Genomic DNA, 21634 nt, shown 5'->3' with positions numbered 1-21634 from the left:
CATGCCCAATAATTTGATCCTGAAATAAAACTTTGTGGATGATGTGGGCAGCTTTGCTGTCAAAGCTTGGATATTGCTAGGTAACCTGTGCCTGGTTTTGATAATGGGAACCTTTTGAATATTGTTCTCATGTTGTTAATCTGGATGGAATTTATCTACAAAAATGTTTGCTTAATATATATCTATATTGAGATCGTTGCTGAGTAGCTAGCTGGATAATCCACCTTCTAATCTGGCTGCAATACAGTGAGACTTTAAGGGTTTTAGACATACAGATGGTGTTTACACAGAGGGGATATATATGCACACGAGATAAAAAGGACCGTTCCTTCTAGAAGGCAATCGTGCTAGTAAATACAATGACAGTTGTGTGGGGAAGAATCCTGAAACTAAATAAAGGTATAGATTGCATCTATGATACTTAAGATATTCATGCAATTTAGTGTCATGGTCAGCAATAGAGGGGTATTAAAGGATATCCTTAGATTGGTCATCGATATTAGATCAGTGTGATCTGACTTCGTGCACCACTGCTGATCAACTGATTGAAGGTGACACAGCGCCATACATTGTGTAGTGGCTGTGAACGGTACTGCAAGCTCTTTGGGGCTGTGACAACTATTTAAGCGCTGCCCTTTATGATTTGAAAAATATATGTATGCCAATTACTCAAATTCCAGTAAAGAGCACAAATATTACAGTAGTATTTTACAGTGGTGTGTGCCAGGTACTGTAGGCTTCACTAGAAGATACCGTGACACCCTTTGGGAGATTTAGTTAGATTTCATCAGAAGTTGATTTGAGGGTATGTGCCCACGATGCAGAAATGAAGCAGAAAATTTCTGCATGTTCTTGGCAGTCACAAACGCTTGCGGATTTTACATGCGTTTTTGCAGCGTTTTTATATGCAGATTTGACTTGCGTTTTTCAAGTGCATTGGGACCTCAAATCCGCATGCAGAACCGCACAATTAATGGACATGCTGCAGATTTTTCCGTAAGGAAAATCCGCTGTGGAAAATTCCGCAGCATGGGCACAGAACATGCAGATTTTCATTGGGGATCATGGGGCACGGATCACCAAGCGTTTTGCAAGCGTTTACGCTGCGGAAAATCCGCATCAAAAACGCATAGTGGACACACAGCCTAATAGTTAGGTACTCCATTTTTAGTGACACTGTAATTGAGGTTCACACTTTTTCAGTAACCTAAAAATAAATGATCTTATTGGGAAAACTATTAATATTCAAATTGTTAAAGCATCACTCCAGTTTGTGTTTTTTATGGCAGCATATGTGTATTTAGTCTGATACTTCTTCTGCTCCGGCCCCTTCGCCTGCCTCCTGTGTTTCTACAGCTCACTGATTATTCATTGACCTGCCTCTGTTGTGAAATTGTGTGGTGCGGTCATCAGTGGGTGGACTGCGCGTGCGCAGTGTGAGATTCCACATCTGGTCTTCAATAAAATGGCCCCAGGAGATCTGAGCCGAGAATAATCAGTGACCTGTAGAAACACAGGAGGTAGGCGGAGGGTCCGGAGCAGAAGAAGACCCAACCCCCCCAGGCCCGGCCCAATACAAAGAGAACATCATCAGAAGAAAACTTAAAACCGTGATTAAAAAAGAACCACTGCTCAGATTCCTTCAACACTAGGCAGTAATCTGTAAATCAATAGTATGGGTTAAAAAGTGCTAATCACTGAGAGGACTAGCAGAGCTGCAGCATGTTGGTGATTTCATCAGAACTACAGCAAGAAGCCCAGTAAATGACACGTTGGTGGAATCAGTCTCTCTCCCTATGTTATGCTGTCCTCAGATTCAGGAGCATAAACCTGGTGACAGATTTCCTTAAAGGATGTTTAGTACATTATTTTAGCCTACAGATGTCACCACAACCTTGGTGGTCTATACGTGGCTTCTATATCAAGTTACTTTAACTTTTTTTTTTTTGTTCAAGTTTATTAAATCGATCGTGTAATATCTGATTATCCAAGATAACCAATTTGATCACTGCTTTCCTTCTGTAAATGTCATTGGAGAAGTGAGACATAGTCAGATTGGTTGCCGCTTCTATGGACACCATATAACTTGTGTCCATAGAAGACCACTATATCACCATCTAGATATTTTCTAAGGTAAATTATAAAGATTCTGGACAGCTTTGCTCTGAGAAATACAGAGCAGAAGTGTAACTAGTATGTTGTCATATATATTGAATAGTAGGCTCCGTTTTTTTTAAGATCTGTGAAATATAAGTGAATGTTGCTTTTTGTGAACCATATTGATGTGTCTACCAATCTTGCAGGAAGATTTGTTGCCAAAGGATATTGAAAGTATCATTGATGACCTAAAGGCTGGGAATGTTCCTAATCCTGGACCAAGGTAACAGATCTGTGACTGTCTCATAACATTTTATATATGTACTGTTTACGGTATCCTCCTATATCAATGGATTAGCTCGGATGTGTAAGTAGGTAGCCTGTGTGGTCAGCAAACATCTAGCAATATATTGTACTAACAATATTATTATGTCTTCATGTTATTCTAATTGTGACTTGAATTACCAGGACATCCATCTTAATAGGCTGATTAAGACATGAATGTTTGATACTGACATTGGATATTCATGTGTTAATGAGCTGAGCTTCAGGGACTCTAAGGTGTTAATGAGATGTACTCACAACACATTCTCAGTAGGGGACTGTTATCCTCTCAAAATAGGAAATGGGGCCGGGATCAGACTTCATCAGCTTGCTGCTGGTTCCTAGCCTAGGTGGGAACAAATGTTTTGTGACTTCAAAGCTCATTTACACATAATCACCAATCTTCTGAACGCCGGCCTCCGTAAGCATGCAGCTGATTGGATCGTTCATGCGTGCTATTAAACAGGAGATGTACTGCTGTCGATATACATGTTGTGTGGGGATACAACGATCATATTAAAGGATTATTCCCAAAAAATAAAGTAAATTTCCTAATCAATGGGGGTTAGACTGCTGGGATCCCCAGTGATTCTGAGATGGGGGTCTGGAATTCTGAGAACAAGGCAGAGTGCTGCTCCTTTCATTGTCTATGGGAATGCTGAGTATAGCGCTCGGCTTTTTCCAGCAGTCCCATAGACAATGGAGTGGAGTGCCAGCAGACAACTCTGCTCCATTCGGGACAGAACTGCAGAGCCCCGATCTCAGGATCACTAGAGGTCCCAACGGTCGGACAACCAGGGATCAGCATTGTACTGCCCCCATCAAGCTTGTTCTGATCCTGTGTGTACAAGCCATAAATGAGCACCCACTCACTTGAAACGGGAGATCTAAACTGAAAAAGGCGCTGAATGCCGAAATTGGTGACTGTAACCAATTTTAGTTAAAAGGAGCTGTGATCTGCTGTAAGTTTAAGAAATATTATACACTTTCCCCCTTAGAGCATTTCTCTAAATACGTGCTTTATAATATAGAGTACTGCTCTTATAGTGTGTGAGATGTCATGCCCACAGTCGCCTGGTCCAGTGGATTTGTACTGTGTAACCAGCTCACCTGTTAGCAGTTTTTTTCTCTACATAATGGAAAAGACACGAGATGGCAAGCGCCAGTTTCTCCTTTGCTTGTGGCAGAATCTAGCTCTCAGCACAAGGGCTGTGAAGTCAATAAGCCAAACCGCTGACTCCTCAATTTCCCTGACTCCAACTCCACAGCACTGCCTCACTACTGAGCATGTACATAAAGTGCAGCCTGGCCCCACTACTGAGCGTGTACATAAAGTGCAGCCCGGCCTCACTACTGAGCGTGTACATAAAGTGCAGCCTGGCCTCGCTACTGAGCGTGTACATAAAGTGCAGCCCGGCCTCACTATTGAGCGTGTACATAAAGTGCAGCCCGGCCTCACTATTGAGCGTGTACATAAAGTGCAGCCCGGCCTCACTATTGAGCGTGTACATAAAGTGCAGCCCGGCCTCACTATTGAGCGTGTACATAAAGTGCAGCCCGGCCTCACTATTGAGCGTGTACATAAAGTGCAGCCCGGCCTCACTATTGAGCGTGTACATAAAGTGCAGCACAGATTCATCTCAACTAAAGGCCGAGATCCTTAGATCAGGAACAGAACAGACATTTATAGGACATTTCACAACTTTCCCAAATTCTTCTGAAAACATTTACAGCACATCCTGCATTGTATTACTGTACCCAATTTATTATATAGTTTAGGAGTCGGTGCATTTTATACTGACTCCACAGCCCTGCTCAGTACTAGCTTCTGAAAGGATTTCAATTACTGAACTTCAATAAAACAAAGCCAGAATGGTAGACGATGATAAACTATATTCGCTGCTCCTCCAGTGCCGGTAGCATTAGCCACAGTGCAGTCCTGTTTCACTCCTACCATAACGGCAAGTACGGAGACCGACCGAGGACCCATCCAGCACTGGAACAGGGGAAGAAAGGGGTCAGTAAGAACAGTGTATAATAAATAAATAAAATATATAATTATTTTTTATTTTTTTTATGCATTTTGTCTTAGTTGTGCACAACCCCTGTAAATTCTTCCAGCCTCAGCACCGACTTTCCACGTCTTGTTCCTTTGCCTCTTTCCACAAAGTGTTGAGTAAATCTTCCTTTTCGTCCTCCCAGTAGCCTTGTGCTTCCCACTCTCCCTGTCTTTTTGCTGGCAACATTAGCCATGGTATGTACTGAAGCCAAAATACCTGGTTTCCTGTCTGTGGCCACATTTAACCCCTTCAGTGCTAATTACATGCTGACGCATGGGAGGAGCTCTGTTTATTACTTGAACGCCAGACCCAGCATTAGGATTGAAAAACGTAATGGGAAAAGTGTATAATCTTTTTTTTGTGAAGATGCGTGCCTAGGGATAAGTAACGTATGAACACTGCATATCCTGGACTTCTGAGATCTGGATGGAAAATCATGCACACTTCACAGCAAGTGGATTAAATCTAGATATTTTAGCTTTTACATACATTGACACCTAAGGCGGTATAGAGGCTCAGTTTGTTATTGTGTGTTTTCTCTACAGAAATGGCAGATTCTCATGTGAGCCCTCTGGAGGACTAACCTCTCTGACCGGACCCCCACCAGGACCTGGTTTTGGTGTTAGGGCAGACCTCTGAACTGTATACAATAGTTATATGTATCTATGTGCAAAACTAAACATTAATAAAGTTATGATATAAAATGATATACTTCTTGCACTCACTTTGTGATTATGATCTATTTTATTTAAAAGGGTTATCCAACCTTTGAGGAGAATAGGTGATATGATGTTTGAGACCATTTAATAGCTGAGCATGAGATTTTTGCAGTGCGTTATGTCTGGTTCCTACAAAGCCAAGTGGATTGATGTTCTTATGGTGTAATCCACGCTTCCTCAGTGAACACTAAGCTTACTTCTTCCATGCCTGCCTCTTTAAATTCATTACTCAAAACAGAAACCACAAAGTAACATTTATTAAATGTACAATTTATAGTTTCAAACAGAAGAGACATCTTACCATTGAGAAGAGGACAGGACATGAAAACTGGTTAGATAACAACAGCATCTAAAGGATAGATGTGGATCAGATAACAAAGATGCTCAACTGGCGGACTGTGATCTGAGCCTGCAATGCAGAGAGAGCAGGAGGAGACGTGGAGTACAATGATCCGGGAGAGCAGAAGGAAGCCGAAAACAGGAGGGGAGGACGAGGAGTACCAATGATCAGGGAAACCAGGAGAGGACGAGGAGTACAATGATCAGGGAGACCGGGAGAAGGTAGCAGGAGGGGGATCAGGAGTACAATGATCAGGAAGAGCAGGGTAAGGAAGCATCATCATAAATGATGCTAGTATTGCCTGTGTAGTGTACTCCTTAAGTATGACTCTAGACTGTACACCCTGCGTATCTGATCGTACTCCCCATATTCATTAAAATCTCTGGTTTCAAAAAATAAATAAAAAGGCATTTCTTGAATTTTTAGTTATGGCGTTCACTGTGCAGGATAATTAACAGTAATTGGTCAGCAATACCAATTATTATCTATTCACACACACATATATATATATATATGTTTGTTTTTTAGATAGTCAATTTGCAGCTCTGACTGTCCTCATTGTGCACAGGCGCGGGAGCTGCCTGCTATTTCATGAACTATTCTGGTCAATAAACAAAAAAATTACAGCATGCACTTTTTTTTTATTTTTGAGTGGGGTGAGGGTTTCTGTGTGGAAAAGAATATTGGTCAGTTCATTATCCATACTGAGTAGTGGGAAACACATCCACCTGAACGAGGCCAGCAGGCACATGCCATGTTTGGAGCTCCCGAGTCTGATCCATACATCCTACTTCTCATGACATAGAATTAGAATTATATATGCGCTGTATGGATGTAAATGGGCTAAAGCCCCCCTTGCACGGATTGTGTATGGGAGCTATACTCATGTAACGCAGCCAATCGGCAGTGTGCACACAGCTTTGTCTCTCTGTACAAGTGATGCTGGGAAATCCCCTGGGGTCCATTCTTTCCTCCCACACCCTGCAGAGGCACTGGTACACTGGCAGCACTGATCTGAGCCAAAGGGAAGCTACACATTTACTGTTAATAGCAGCATTGAAGCTGCTGCTGACATGCTGGGGTGGTCTCACACTATGAGATATGTGACATTCATTGTGCGATTTACACCAGTTTTCTAGAACAGAAAGATCACAATAGCACACAATCATGCATAGACTTTTGGTGTTTTTATGGCTGCCTTCTGAAAAGCAGGTGAGGCCTTTGCGGGTAGTATGGGGCCAAGTGCAGCCTGACAAATCCGCTGTAACCATAAAGGGGTGGAGTGAAACTAACTAATTTATTACATTAGACATTTAGGATTAAATCAAATTACATTAGAAAAGATATTAGATTAAGTCCCCATTGTTTCCTCTCTACTTTTTTTTTTTTTTTTTTTTTACTTCCTCTTTGATGGCATATTGTTTGAGAACCCCCAGTGCATGCTGGGATACACAAACGAGACAGCATCAGGGACCAGACGCTGCGGTCACTGCTGCAGCCTTTGTCCCCACCCTGAAACAACGTATCATCAGTTGTAAGGAGAGAACCTAGTGAGCAGGGAGAACAGAGACCAGCCTCACCCCTGAAAGTAACATCTGTTTTGGGGGTGGGCATAGTCTCTGCTCTTCCTGCTCGCTGGGTTCTCTCCTTACAACGCTCACTGACAGTGCGCTCTTGTCGGCTCATCGTTTCTTATAATAGCTGGCAAGGGAGTGCACTGTTGCTGTGTACTGAAAAGGACATTGCAGCGTGAGGAGAACTCGTATTGGGCATCCGTTTGAAATGACAACCAACACATGCTCAGTAGAGCTGGGACTAGGAGATCCTAGCCTATGAATGGGGCTGTTAATAAAGCATCTGCATATACCTTTCAAAGGGAGTTTGTCTGTAGGATCAACCCTCCTAAGCCATCTATATGGGCACGCAGGTCATAGAAAGTGAACGAAATGATACCCTGGTATCTGCCATCCGATGTCTTATTCCCGAGAAATCCACATTTTTCTTAATATGTAAATGAGCTGTTAAGATCTATGGGCTGGACATTAGTCTCCCTGAGAACCTGCCTCAAGCGCTTAAATTAAATAAAAGGGGTACCAGTGTAAGAAATGTAATGACTGACATGTAGATCAGAAGAGCAGACGGTCTCACACTGGTAACGCTCCCTTAGATTTCAAATATGCTTTGGAGGCAGATTCTCAAGGAGATCTATGTCTGGTCCATAGATCTTAACAGCTCATTTACATTTAGAAAAATGTGGATTTCTCGGAAATAAGACACCGGATGGCAGATATCAAAGTATTTTTATTCATCTTTCTGTAACCTGCGTGCCAGCTTAGGAAGGTCGATTAAACTGACAGATTCCCTTAAAGGTCTACGCAGATGCTGCATAAATAACTCCATACAGAGGCAGGAATTCCTTAAAGGGGTTGTCCACTACTAGGACAACCCCTTCTCTATCTGAATGTTTGGCGCCGATAAAATAAAAACCCTATACTCACCACCCGTGTCAGGACGTTACCGGGGCTCTCATACGGTTATGACATGTGCCCGGTGCCCAATCAGCGCCCGCTTCCCTGTCTCCGCCTTTGGACATATTGAACATAAACAGGAAGCCAGAGCTGCAGCTGCTCACTTCCTCTTGATGTTCGATATGTCCGGAGGCGAGATAGTGACACCGGGGCTGATTGTCACAGGGCTCACGTGTCATAACACCCGCTCGAGAGCCACGAAATTACAAGTGTCAATATACTGCTGGAAAGGCGTCTGCGCAGAGTATGTGTTTTTATTTTATCTGCGCCAAACATTCCGATTGAGAAGGGGTTGTTCTAGTAGTGGACAACCCCTTTAATACTTTCATAAATATAATGATCAGACATTTAAACAAACATGTCCACCTATTGGGTGAACAGGTAGCTCGGACACAGTTATCTAAAAGTAACCAATAGTAAATATACCCCTTATAATCTACTTGGCTGTTAATATGTCTATTTTGTACACCAGAAGTCCGTCCCCCACCTCAAAAAAAAGTCTGTCTATTATCCGAGTCACACATCAAACTCGCCAATGCAGGTTGGAGTCTGTGAAAATCCTGGACAGTATTCGGATGGCATCCTAGTGATGTCTATTTTGCACTGACTATTTGATAGCAGAAGTTTGAGATATCTCCATCCTTATTTTCAGACAAAGAGGAAAAAAACCCTGATAAATCTGATCAATGGGGGCTTCCTTTTGGTCAAATATACACTGCTCAAAAAAATAAAGGGAACACTCAAATAACACATCCTAGATCTGAATGAATGAAATATTCTCATTGAATACTTTGTTCTGTACAAAGTTGAATGTGCCGACAACAAAATCACACAAAAATCATCAATGGAAATCAAATTTATTAACCAATGGAGGCCTGGATTTGGAGTCACCCCCAAAATTAAAGTGGAAAAGCACACTACAGGCTGATCCAACTTTGATGTAATGTCCTTAAAATAAGTCAAAATGAGGCTCAGTATTGTGTGTGGCCTCCACGTGCCTGTATGACCTCCCTACAACGCCTGGGCATGCTCCTGATGAGGTTGCGGATGGTCTCCTGTGGGATCTCCTCCCAGACCTGGACTAAAGCATCCGCCAACTCCTGGACAGTTTGTGGTGCAACGTCACGTTGCACCACAAACTGTCCAGGAGTTGGCGGATGCTTTAGTCCAGGTCTGGGAGGAGATCCCACAGGAGACCATCCGCAACCTCATCAGGAGCATGGTGGATGGAGCGAGACATGATGTCCCAGATGTGCTCAATCAGATTCAGTTCTGGGGAATGGGTGGGCCAGTCCATAGCTTCAATGCCTTCATCTTGCAGGAACTGCTGACACACTCCAGCCACATGAGGTCTGGCATTGTCCTGCATTAGGAGGAACCCAGGGCCAACCGCCCCAGCATATGGTCTCACAAGGGGTCTGAGGATCTCACCTCGGTACCTAATGGCAGTCAAGCTACCTCTGGCGAGCACATGGAGGGCTGTGCGGCCCTCCAAAGAAATGCCACCCCACACCATTACTGATCCACTGCCAAACCGGTCATACTGAAGGATGTTGCAGGCAGCAGATCGCTCTCCACAGCATCTCCAGACTCTGTCACATGTGCTCAGTGTGAACCTGCTTTCGTCTGTGACGAGCACAGTGCGCCAGTGGCGACTTTGCCAATCCTGGTGTTCTGTGGCAAATGCCAAGCGTCCTGCACGGTGTTGGGCTGTGAGCACAACCCCCATCTGTGGACGTCAGGCCCTCATACCACCCTCATGGAGTCGGTTTCTAACCGCTTGTGCAGACACATGCACATTTGTGGCCTGCTGGAGGTCATTTTGCAGGGCCCTGGCAGTGCTCCTCCTGTTCCTCCATGCACAAAGGAGGTAACGGTCCTGCTGCTGGGTTGTTGCCCTCGTATGGCTCCCTCCACCTGTCCTGGTATCTGCTCCATGCTCTGGACACTGTGCTGACAGACACAGCTACCCTTCTTGCCACAGCTCGCACTGATATGCCATCCTGGATGAACTGCACTACCTGAGCAACTTCTGTGTGTTCTACTGTAGACACTGCCTCATGCTACTGTACCTCTAGGGGTGAGAGCAATGGCAAAATGAAAAAGTGACCAAAACAACAGCCAAAAAGGATGAGAACAGAGAAATGATCTGTGGTCACCACCTGCAGAACCACTCCTTTATAGGGGGTATCTTGCTAATTGCCTGTCATTTCTACAAGTTGTCTGTTCCATTTGCACAACAGCAGGAGAAATTAATTCACAATCAGTGTTGCTTCATAACTGGACAGGTAGATTTCACAGAAGTGTTATTGACTTGGAGTTACATTGTGTTGTTTAAGTGTTCCCTTTATTTTTTTGAGCAGTGGAGGATGACCAGATAGTAATTTACAATTTTTAGCAAAATACTGTATCGTTTTGTATTCAAGAAATTTTGTTTCCTGGTGTGTTTTTTTTTTGTAGAATAGAATTTTTGGGTTGATTGATATTTTTATACCCAAAATGCAGCGTGCCACAAAGATGGCACATGTTCCTTACATTTTCATACCACAAAAGCAGCATATCTACAAGAAAAAAAAAAACACCATGAAAAATGTTTAAAGCACCACTGCAGTGTTTTTTTTTTTTTTTTTTTTTTTTTTATGAAGTGGTGCCACTCTAAGTTAGAGTAAGTTCCCTCTCCTTAGTCTTATACTTATCAGCCCTCGTCTTCATCTGCTCCGGTCAGTCTTCTGCAGTTTGTGACCCGCCAGATTTCTCTGGGATTTGCTGGGTGAGTCAGAAGTCACAGCTAAATGTAAGTCTATGAGGGCCAGAACAAGGATCTTATAGACTTGCATTGAGAGCTTGTGACCGTTAGCTCTGACTTCCGCTCTCTCCTGGTTTTCCTATCACTCTGACCGCTCCATCATGGTATCTTTTGCCGGGTCCTCTTCCTCTAATCTTCCCCTTACTATGGGGGTTCCACAAGGATCAGTCCTATGTCCCCTCCTCTTCTCTTTGTATACTGCCCCTATTGGACAACCATCAGCAGATTTGGTTTCCAGTATCATCTCTATGCTGATGACACCCAACTATACACCTCTTCACCTGACATTACCCCCACTCTAGGGCTATGTGCCCACGATGCAGAAATGAAGCAGAAAATTTCTGCAGCTCCCTGGCAGAAAAAACGCATGCAGATTGTACATGCAGATTGAGCATGCGTTTTTCCTGCAGAATACATGCGGATTCACATGCGTATCCACATGTGTTAACGCATGCGTTTCCGCATGTGGACTGACAAGCTCTTTCCAGGCGATAGCATCACTTGGAAAGTGCTTGACAACTAGGTCACACTATATAAATCCATGCAAATGGCATGGATTTATACAGTGTGACCGTAAAAATAAAAAAATAAAAGCTATACTTACCCCCAATGCCGCCGCGTGTGCCGTCGCGCTCCTTCCTGGTTCCTTCCTGGCTTGCCGGCATCTCGCGAGACAGCCTGCGATCACATGACCGCGACGTCATCTCAGGTCCTGGAAGGTAAGCGCTGCAGGGGCCGGCGGACAGGTGAATATAAACTTTATTTTTTATTTTATTCTTTTTTTCACAGATACAATGGTACCCAGGTCTACAAATGTACAGACGCGGATTCTATGCTTCTCAATGCAAGTCAATGCCGGCGCTTCCGCAAATTTAATGAACATGCTGCGGATTTATGAGCGCTGCAGAAACGCTGCGGAAAAATCCGCAGCATGTGCATTGACATTGCGGAATGCCATTGGGGACCATGGGGTGCGGATTACCATGCGTTTTTGATGCGTTTCCACTGCGGAAATTCCGCAGCATAAACACATCGTGTGCACGCAGCCTAATACAAAATGCCAGTGATTGTCTGTCCGCTATCTCTAACATCATGTTCTCCCTCTATCTGAAACTGAATCTCTCCAAAACTGAACTCCTTATTTTCCCTCCCTCTAGTAACCTACCTATAGCTGACTTTTCAATTTCCTTGGGTAACTCCCAAGCTCGCTGTCTTGGAGTCATATTTGACACACAACTTTCCTTTATTCCCCATATTCACTCACTCATGTCACCTATACCTTAAAAACAACTCCAGAATCCAACCTTTTCTCACCTTTGATACTGCAAAAGCTCTCACTGTCGCTCTCATTCACTCTCACCTGGACTACTGCACCTTTCTTCTAGTCGGTCTCCCTCTAAACTGTCTCCTCTCCAATCCATTCTGAATGCAGAAGCCAGGGTTGTATTTCTATCAGGCCACTTCACCGACGCTTCTAGCCTGTGCCAGTTATTGCACTGGTTACCCATTCACCACAGAATACAGTATAAACTCATCTCTCACCCACAAAGCTCTCCACTGCCCTATATCTCATCCTTCATTTCTGTCTATCACCCCTCCCTTGCCCTCCGTTCGGCAACTGATCTAAGACTAACATCCTTCTTAATCCGAACCTCACACCTCCGTCTCCAAGACTTTTCTCGTGCCGCATCAGTTTTCTGGAATGAACTGCCCCAAACGATCCGACTGATATCCAGCCCCCATGTCTTCAAACGTGCTTTAAAAACATCTGTTTAGACAAGCCTATCACCTCAACTTACCAACCTAACTCTTCCCTGTTCCCTCCTAAATGTTAATCTTAATCTGCCCCTGTGTATTTATCTGTCTCCACATCCTCCATGCACCAAATATCACACGGTAACTGCTGTTAGACAGATACTGGCTGATGACCATATTCTTCCTATTGTGTCCTCCCCCATTTCCATATAGATTGTAAGCTTGCGAGCAGGGCCCTCAACCCCCTTGTAACTGTTTAAATGTGATACATTGTATTATTTATATTGTCTGTATATGTCCCTACTTAATTGTAAAGTGCTGTGGAATATGTTGGCGCTATATAAATAAAAATTATTATTATTACTTCCGGCCAGTTAGAAGTTGCAGTAACAAGATGACAGTGTAAGACCAGAGTGGTGCTGGGAACGGCTGAAGATGGCGGCTGGTGCATATAAGGCTGTGTGGCCACGATGCGTTTAAGCGTTTCCGCAGTGGCAATTCCACCGCAAAAACGCTTGGTAGAAGGCCTGCCATGTTCCCCAATGATAATCCGTATGTGCTGTGCACATGCTGCGGAAATTTCTGCTGCGGATTATCATTGCGGAAAAATCCGCAGCACTACCATTATTTTTGCATAATCGCTGCGTTTTCGCCGCCATTGACTTGCATTGAATTGCATAATATCCGCATCACTACATGTGCACATGCGGATATCACACGGTTCAATGTGCGGATGGTACCCGGGTCTGGAGAAGAGGAGACTCTCATCCAGACCCGGGTACCATAGTACCTGTAAAAAAATGTTTTTTAAAATAAACATGATACTCACCTTCTGATGGCCCCCGGTCTCCTTAGCGATGCGTCCTGGCTCCCCGGCAGCTCTCGATGGTCTAAAAGGACCTTCCATGACGTCATTTAGTCACGTGACAGGTCATTCGACCACTGATGTCGGCGGTAGCATGACCTGTCACATGACTAAATGACGTCATGGAAGGTCCTTTTAGACCACCGCGAGCCGCCCAACACACCGGACAAGAAGACCGGGAGCCATCAGAAGGTGAGGCTGATTGCATGGATTTATATAGTGTGACCAAGTTGTCAAGTACTTTTCCAAGTGATGCTAAAATCGCTTGGAAAAGCGCTTGACAACCCGCATGCGAAATCACATGTGAACAACGTGGGACATACGCTTGTCCCTGGCAGAAAAACGCATGTAAAATCCGTATACGTTTTTTCTGGCAGGGAGATGCAGAAACGCTCAGGAAAAATCCGGAGCATTTCTGCATCGTGGGCACATAGCCTAATACCAGCGGCAGGGAACTTAAATTAGTGGCACCACTCCAAATGTATTTATTTTACTCATTTATATAGCGCCAATTTACATTCTCTATCAGCATATCTTTGGAGTGTGAGAGGAAACCCACGCAAACCGGGGAGAATATACAAACTTCCTGCAGATGTTGTCCTTGGTGGGATTTGAACCCAGGACCCCATTGGTCCAAGGCTGCTGTGCTAACCACTGAGCCACCGTGCTATATATAAATAAAACAAAAAATGTTGGAGTGGTGCTTTAAAAAACAGTAGCAGTGTGTGCAAAGGAGAACTAAGCAAACTACAGACTGAAATAGTCGTGCACAAGAACAAATCGCCCTCCTGCCAACTTTAAATTTTAGATGTATTAGGGAAATAAATGTAGCAGATCATAAAAACAGAGACGTCTATATGTAATGCCAGTCACCGTTTCCTCACAAGTCCCCTGAATATTCCTAGCGCTGGAAGAGGAACCAGAGAAAACAGTATTTTCATTGATCTGTATAGCCCCCAGGTGGAGTTTTCCTATTGGCACAGGCACTCTCCCCTGTATGCTCCATATAGTATCATGCGCATATACGTGACTGTTGGACATCACCCAACACCAGTTTTCTGAATGGTTCTGTCTTTTCAAAAATGAAAACCTGTCGGTAATAAAGATACAAATAATGGAGCTTTCTGGAGACTTCATACACACTGAGCTTTCCTGCCCCCCCCATGCAAATACAGAGCACGCTGAGGATGCCATATTTTGACCAGTTCATGGCATTTTTGCTCTTATAGATCCCCCATGGTGTTTAGTTCTTGCTTAGAAAAACATTTCTGTCAGTTTGGACCAATCAATAAATAACGATAGACAGACATGTGACCACTGCAGCCAATCAGTGGCTGTGACAGTGATGTGCTGGTCATTCCTGCAACACTCATCTCTGCACTGAAGGAAGTACAGCGAGAGCAGAGGGATCTGCACAGCGTTGGCATAAGAGTGGCCGATGGGGAAGGTGAGTGTTATTTACTAATTTAAAGTATTCTGAATGTATTTATTTTTTAACCATTCTTGCCCTGAGAAATGGTGTGTAGAGGTTGGACACTTTTATTTTAAATATTCACAGTCTTAAAAATCCCTACCTTAACCCCAATGGATCCAGTACAGGCTGCACCAGTGATCTGCACTGGGACAGGAAGTTATACATCCCTGAGTGGTCAGAGAGGTTGCTCACTGCTTGGACAACTCTTTTTTAAATTAAATTCCCCTTTGTAAAATAAAACATCACATACTCTCCTGCCAGGCCAGCTTCCTTACAGCGAGCAATTGTCACTGATGAGCTGCAGAGCTCACATTTCCCTCGGACAAACCATTTCAGACAGTGTTGTTCACTATTTGGCTGCAGCGCTCCTGTCACATAATATCACACAATCACATACAGACAATCGCTGACGACATTGGAACGGCGGAGGTCCAGGCGAGCATACAGTGTTTTCATTTTACATGGGGCACTGTTTAATTTAAAGAAAACCCCCCAACAAAACTTGTATGTCCTAAACATTTCTAAATATGTTTAGTATGGGTGCATTAAAATACTCACTGACTGCTGTCCTCCACAGTTTCCAGAGCCGCTTCGGTTCGCTTACTCTCATGACTTCAAATCAGACTAGCTGGATCAACAGCGAATCAGAAGTCACTTTTACATTGCTAATCTACAGCCCGTCCTTCCGCTCCCCACATAAACCTCTGGAATAATCTTAACACGTTAGACTTTCAGTCATGTGAGTCAGAAGCGGAACAGCATTGGGAACCAGGGAAGATGGCAATCGGTAACTATTTTAATGCACCTACACCAGGGGTCGACAAAGTTGTTAAGAATCTAGGAGCCAGCCAAAAAATTTAGGAGCCAGAATTTTTTTTTGTTGACAAACTGTACATATAGACCCCCTCACACACGGCGTCTCCCCGGGGAGCACGGCCTTTGTATGTACTTACACAGGTAGCGGGAGATGAGAACGGGCCCCCGGCCACAGCGATCCTTCCCCCCAGGGCCGGGTCCAGGTTTTTCTGGGCCCCGGGCGAAAGAGTCTCAGTGGGCCCTTTTAACACATACACGATTCATGATGCACAGATACGGCGGAGAAATAAATATATAAATATATATATATTTATTTATTACACATGGCCCAGCCTGCCCCCTCATCCTTCACATACGCAGACATATGCGCACGCACACACGGTACGCAGACATATGCGTGCGCACACACGGTACGCAGACATATGCACGCACACACGGTACGCAGACATATGCGTGCGCACACACGGTACACAGACATATGCACGCACACACGGTACGCAGACATATGCGTGCGCACACACGGTACACAGACATATGCGCGCGCACACACGGTACGCAGACATATGTACACATACAGACATATACATAGATAAAACAGACAAATATATATACACAGTCATATACACTGACATTCACATACATGCACTCACACAGACCCATTACTAATATTTTTAATATGGGGATTGGGGAAGCCTCACTCACCTGTCCCCGGTCCAGTGTCCTGTCCAGCAGCTCCTCGGGTATGGAGCAGTGCAGGGCCCCCGGCGTGTCACAGACTTCATGGCCCTGGAACATCAGAGGGGCCCACTTGCGGTCGGGTCCGGGCCCCTCCCGCCCATCTGTGCAGGACCTCCGCTCCGACGGTGTTTGATTGCCGGCACTCCCCCAGACATGGCCGCGCGCTGTGTCTGCTAGTAATGACGCGGCAGGAGCGACACACAAGCACAATTAAAGGTGCAGTGCCGTCGACCCTGCCGTGTCATTACTAGCAGACACAGCCGGACAGCGCCTGGCCATGTCTGGGGGAAGTGCCGGCAATCAAGCAGCGCCTGCGTCCCTGAACAGGTGCCGAGGAAGCGGCCAGGGCCCCGACAGTGAGTGGGCGGGTGGGTGTGTGGGCCCGGCCCCGACAGTGAGTGGGCGGGTGGGTGTGTGGGCCCGGCCCCGACAGTGAGTGGGCGGGTGGGTGTGTGGGCCCGGGCCCCGACAGTGAGTGGGTGTGTGGGCGGCTGGGCCCCTCTGATTTTCCAGGGCCCCGGCACTTGCCCGGGTACGCCGGGTGCTGACGCCGGCCCTGCTTCCCCCGTAACCCAACTCTCCCTGTCCAGTCCCGGAGCATAAGGGGGGCGGAGCAAAGTGGAGAAGGCGGCCTGAGCGATACTGTCCCTGCTTCCTCCGATTGGATGACTCCGTGCAGGAGGTGGGATTGGATTGAGAGTATTTTTTTTTCTTCTCAACTCCTCAAGCACCAGGCAACATTTTCTAGGCGCCACTGGCGACCAGGCGCCTGGGTTTGTCGAGCCCTGACCTACACTACACACAGAAGGGTTAACATCTATGATGGTTCTATTGGGAGTTCTATAAAAAGGGGTTGTCCAAGTAGAGAACAACCCCTTTAAGCCTGTAATTGGCTGCAGTGGTCACATGATTGGAACATCAGTGTATGTGGGTATATTGTGAGCTGCTGCTGTACGCACCACACAGCTGGAAACAATTGCTAAAGCATGGCAGTAAGCTGTACGGCTCTTCATGTCATGTTTCATGATAAGGTTAAAAACTTGTCAAGCAAATGTATCCCACATGTCTGGTCGAAATCTGTCAGAAATCAGATCAGACACGTTTTCACACTCCCCGTGTGTAGCCAGCGGCCGTAGGATGGGCCGCTACAGGCTGCAGAAGGGGCTTATTTTAGGACCACAACAGATGAGGAAGAGAATTGGTTCTGCTCTAACCGAAGATCTGTGGGAGCAAACGGACAACTCTGCCAAATATTCTCAGCTGTAAGATGGGCCGGACATCTGGTATTATACCAGCCTCACGCTAGGGCTCACACCATCGCACCAGCCTCACGCCACCGCACCAGCCTCAAGCTAGGGCTCACACCATCGCACCAGCCTCAAGCTAGGGCTCACACCACTACACTCACGCTATTGTACCAGCCTCACGCCACTACACTAGACTCACGCCATCGCACCAGCCTCATGCCACCGCACTAGCCTCACGCCACCGCACCAGCCTCACGCCATCGTACCAGCCTCACGGCTCCACACTAGACTCACGCTATTGTGCCAGCCTCACGCCACCGCACTAGCCTCACGCCACCGCACCAGCCTCACGCCACCGCACCAGCCTCATGCTATTGTACCAGCCTCACGCTATTGTACCAGCCTCACGCCACTACACTAGACTCACGCCATCGTACCAGCCTCACGCCACTACACTAGACTCACGCCATCGCACCAGCCTCACACCACTACACTAGACTCACACCATCGCACCAGCCTCACACCACTACACTAGACTCACACCATCGCACCAGCCTCACGCCACTACACTAGACTCACGCCATCGTACCAGCCTCACGCAACTACACTAGACTCACGCCATCGTACCAGCCTCACGCCACTACACTAGACTCACGCCATCGTACCAGCCTCACGCCACTACACTAGACTCACGCCATCGTACCAGCCTCACGCCACTACACTACTCACACCAGCCTCACTCCACTACACTAGACTCACGCCATCGCACCAGCCTCACGCCACTACACTAGACTCACGCCATCGCACCAGCCTCACGCCACTACACTAGACTCACGCCATCGCACCAGCCTTACGCCACTACACTAGACTCACGCCATCGCACCAGCCTCACTCCACTACACTAGACTCACGCCATCGTACCAGCCTCACACCACTACACTAGACTCACGCCACTACACTAGACTCACACCATCGCACCAGCCTCACACTACACTAGACTCACGCCATCGTACCAGCCTCACGCCACTACACTAGACTCACGCCATCGTACCAGCCTCACGCCACTACACTAGACTCACGCCAGCGTACCAGCCTCACGCCACTACACTACTCACGCCATCGTACCAGCCTCACGCCACTACACTAGACTCACACCATCGCACCAGACTCACGCCACTACACTACTCACACCATCGCACCAGCCTCACTCCACTACACTAGACTCACGCCATCGCACCAGCCTCACACCACTACACTAGACTCATGCCATCGTACCAGCCTCACGCCACTACACTCACACCATCGTACCAGCCTCACGCCACTACACTAGACTCACGCCATAGCACCAGCCTCACGCCACTACACTAGACTCACGCCATCGTACCAGCCTCACGCCACTACACAAGACTCACACCATCGCACCAGCCTCACACCACTACACTAGACTCACGCCATCGTACCAGCCTCACGCCACTACACTAGACTCACACCATCGCACCAGCCTCACACCACTACACCAGACTCACACCATCGCACCAGCCTCACGCCACTACACTAGATTCACGCCATCGCACCAGCCTCACGCCATCGTACCAGCCTCACGCCACTACACTCATCACACCAGCCTCACACCACTACACTAGACTCACGCCATCGTACCAGCCTCACACCACTACACTAGACTCACGCCATCGCACCAGCCTCGCACCACTACACTAGACTCACACCATCGCACCAGCCTCACACCACTACACTAGACTCACGCCATCGCACCAGCCTCCCGCCACTACACTAGACTCACGCCATCGTACCAGCCTCACGCCACTACACTAGACTCACGCCATCGTACCAGCCTCACGCCACTACACTAGACTCACGCCATCGTACCAGCCTCACGCCACTACACTAGACTCACGCCATCGTACCAGCCTCACGCCACTACACTAGACTCACGCCACTACACTAGACTCACGCCACTACACTACTCACACCATCGCACCAGCCTCACTCCACTACACTAGACTCACGCCATCGTACCAGCCTCACGCCACTACACTAGATTCACACCATCGCACCAGCCTCACGCCACTACATTGCTCACATCATCGCACCAGCCTCACTCCACTACACTAGACTCACGCCATCGTACCAGCCTCACGCCACTACACTAGACTCACACCATCGCACCAGCCTCCCGCCACTACACTAGACTCACGCCATCGTACCAGCCTCACGCCACTACACTAGACTCACGCCATCGTACCAGCCTCACGCCACTACACTACTCACACCAGCCTCACTCCACTACACTAGACTCACGCCATCGCACCAGCCTCACGCCATCACACCAGCCTCACGCCACTACACTAGACTCATGCCATCGTACCAGCCTCACGCCACTACACTAGACTCACGCCATCGTACCAGCCTCACGCCACTACACTAATCGCACCAGCCTCACTCCACTACACTAGACTCACGCCATCGCACCAGCCTCACACCACTACACTAGACTCACGCCATCGTACCAGCCTCACGCCACTACACTAGACTCACACCATCGCACCAGCCTCACGCCACTACACTAGACTCACGCCATCGCACCAGCCTCACACCACTACATTAGACTCATGCCATCGTACCAGCCTCACGCCACTACACTAGACTCACACCACTACACTAGACTCACGCCATCGTACCAGCCTCACGCCACTACACTACTCACACCATCGCACCAGCCTCACTCCACTACACTAGATTCACGCCATCGCACCAGCCTCACACCATCGTACCAGCCTCACGCCACTACACTACTCACACCATCGCACCAGCCTCACTCCACTACACTAGACTCACGCCATCGCACCAGCCTCACACCACTACACTAGACTCACGCCATCGCACCAGCCTCCCGCCACTACACTAGACTCACGCCATCGTACCAGCCTCACGCCACTACACTAGACTCACACCATCGCACCAGCCTCACACCACTACACTAGACTCAGGCCACTACACCAGCCTCACGCCACTACACTCACACCATTGTACCAGCCTCACGCCACTACACTAGACTCACGCTATCGTACCAGCCTCACGCCACTACACTAGACTCACGCTATCGTACCAGCCTCACGCCACTACACTCACACCATTGAACCAGGCTCACGCCACTGCACCGGCCTAACACTATTGTACCAGCCTCGCGCCATTACACCAGCCTCACTGTGTACATGCTCACAGATATGTAATAACAATGATCACCGCTGCTGCCACACACCAGTGCACTGCAATCCGCAGGCACCAAGGACACCGGCAGGCTCCAGTAAGGCCGATCACAGTTGCCATAGTTACAAGCTATCGCCCTTTGCCACACCACAGAAGGTCGCCCTCTGCTGGCGGTTCACAGTAGCACGTTAGCACCTCAATAACGGTCGCTGTCAAAACAACAGATGGTTGCGTCAGTCCCGCAAGTGACGTCACTAACCCTTCCTAGAGTTCGCGCATGCGCCAGAGGCCTCTATGGGACAATACTCACTGCGCCATCACAACAATAGTGAAGGCGACACCAACAATGGCGACCCCGGTGCTACACACACAAGACAGCAGACAGAACCGGATGGCTGGAAATAAAGACTGGGCAGCCGCCAGCAGCATCCGACACCTCGTACCAGCGCTCTCCCTCCTCCGCGTTCGAGAACCTTCTTCTAGGCACAGCCATCCCTGGAGGACGTCAGTAACTCAGTAGCCAATCAGAGGCGACAGGTCTGTTTCCAAGTGCCAGCTTGTAACGACGGATCCGGCCTTTCCGTGACGTGTGGGGGGAGGCGCTATGTAGAAGTGCGTTATCGCTGGCAGCCAGGAC

General features: G+C 47.3%; 2 protein-coding genes and 1 long non-coding RNA gene across 4 annotated transcripts in view; 2 read left to right on the top strand and 1 right to left on the bottom strand.

Moving 5' to 3' along the window:
• The window catches only part of NDUFV2 (NADH:ubiquinone oxidoreductase core subunit V2), a 22453-nt gene extending 17265 nt beyond the window's left edge, over positions 1–5188 (top strand). Inside the window, exons 7-8 of the mRNA XM_073679046.1 lie at positions 2304–2380; positions 5027–5188. Of these exons, the coding sequence (XP_073535147.1) occupies positions 2304–2380; positions 5027–5120 (171 nt within the window). The 3' untranslated portion in view covers positions 5121–5188. The remainder of the gene's footprint in view (positions 1–2303; positions 2381–5026) is intronic.
• LOC141265682 (uncharacterized) lies at positions 4166–21610 on the bottom strand. The gene is made up of 2 exons (XR_012320145.1): positions 21441–21610; positions 4166–4417 (listed from the first exon to the last, which is right to left on the bottom strand). It is a non-coding gene; the product is annotated as an uncharacterized lncRNA (long non-coding RNA).
• The window catches only part of ANKRD12 (ankyrin repeat domain 12), a 130827-nt gene continuing 130460 nt past the window's right edge, over positions 21268–21634 (top strand). The window contains exon 1 of one of the 2 annotated variants that reach the window (XM_073679043.1): positions 21268–21534. The gene's annotated coding sequence lies outside the window, so the exon portion shown is untranslated. Of the gene's footprint in view, positions 21535–21577 lie in introns of those variants that run through there. The other variant, XM_073679044.1, reaches the window with a different exon arrangement.

Source organism: Phyllobates terribilis, unplaced genomic scaffold (assembly GCF_046119375.1).
Source record: "Phyllobates terribilis strain yellow unplaced genomic scaffold, ASM4611937v1 Scaffold_4__5_contigs__length_816908805, whole genome shotgun sequence".
In the NCBI taxonomy this organism is placed as follows: Eukaryota; Metazoa; Chordata; class Amphibia; order Anura; family Dendrobatidae; genus Phyllobates; species Phyllobates terribilis.
The sequence above is the reverse complement of the archived record's forward strand: the minus strand, read 5'-3'. Positions and strand labels throughout refer to the sequence as shown.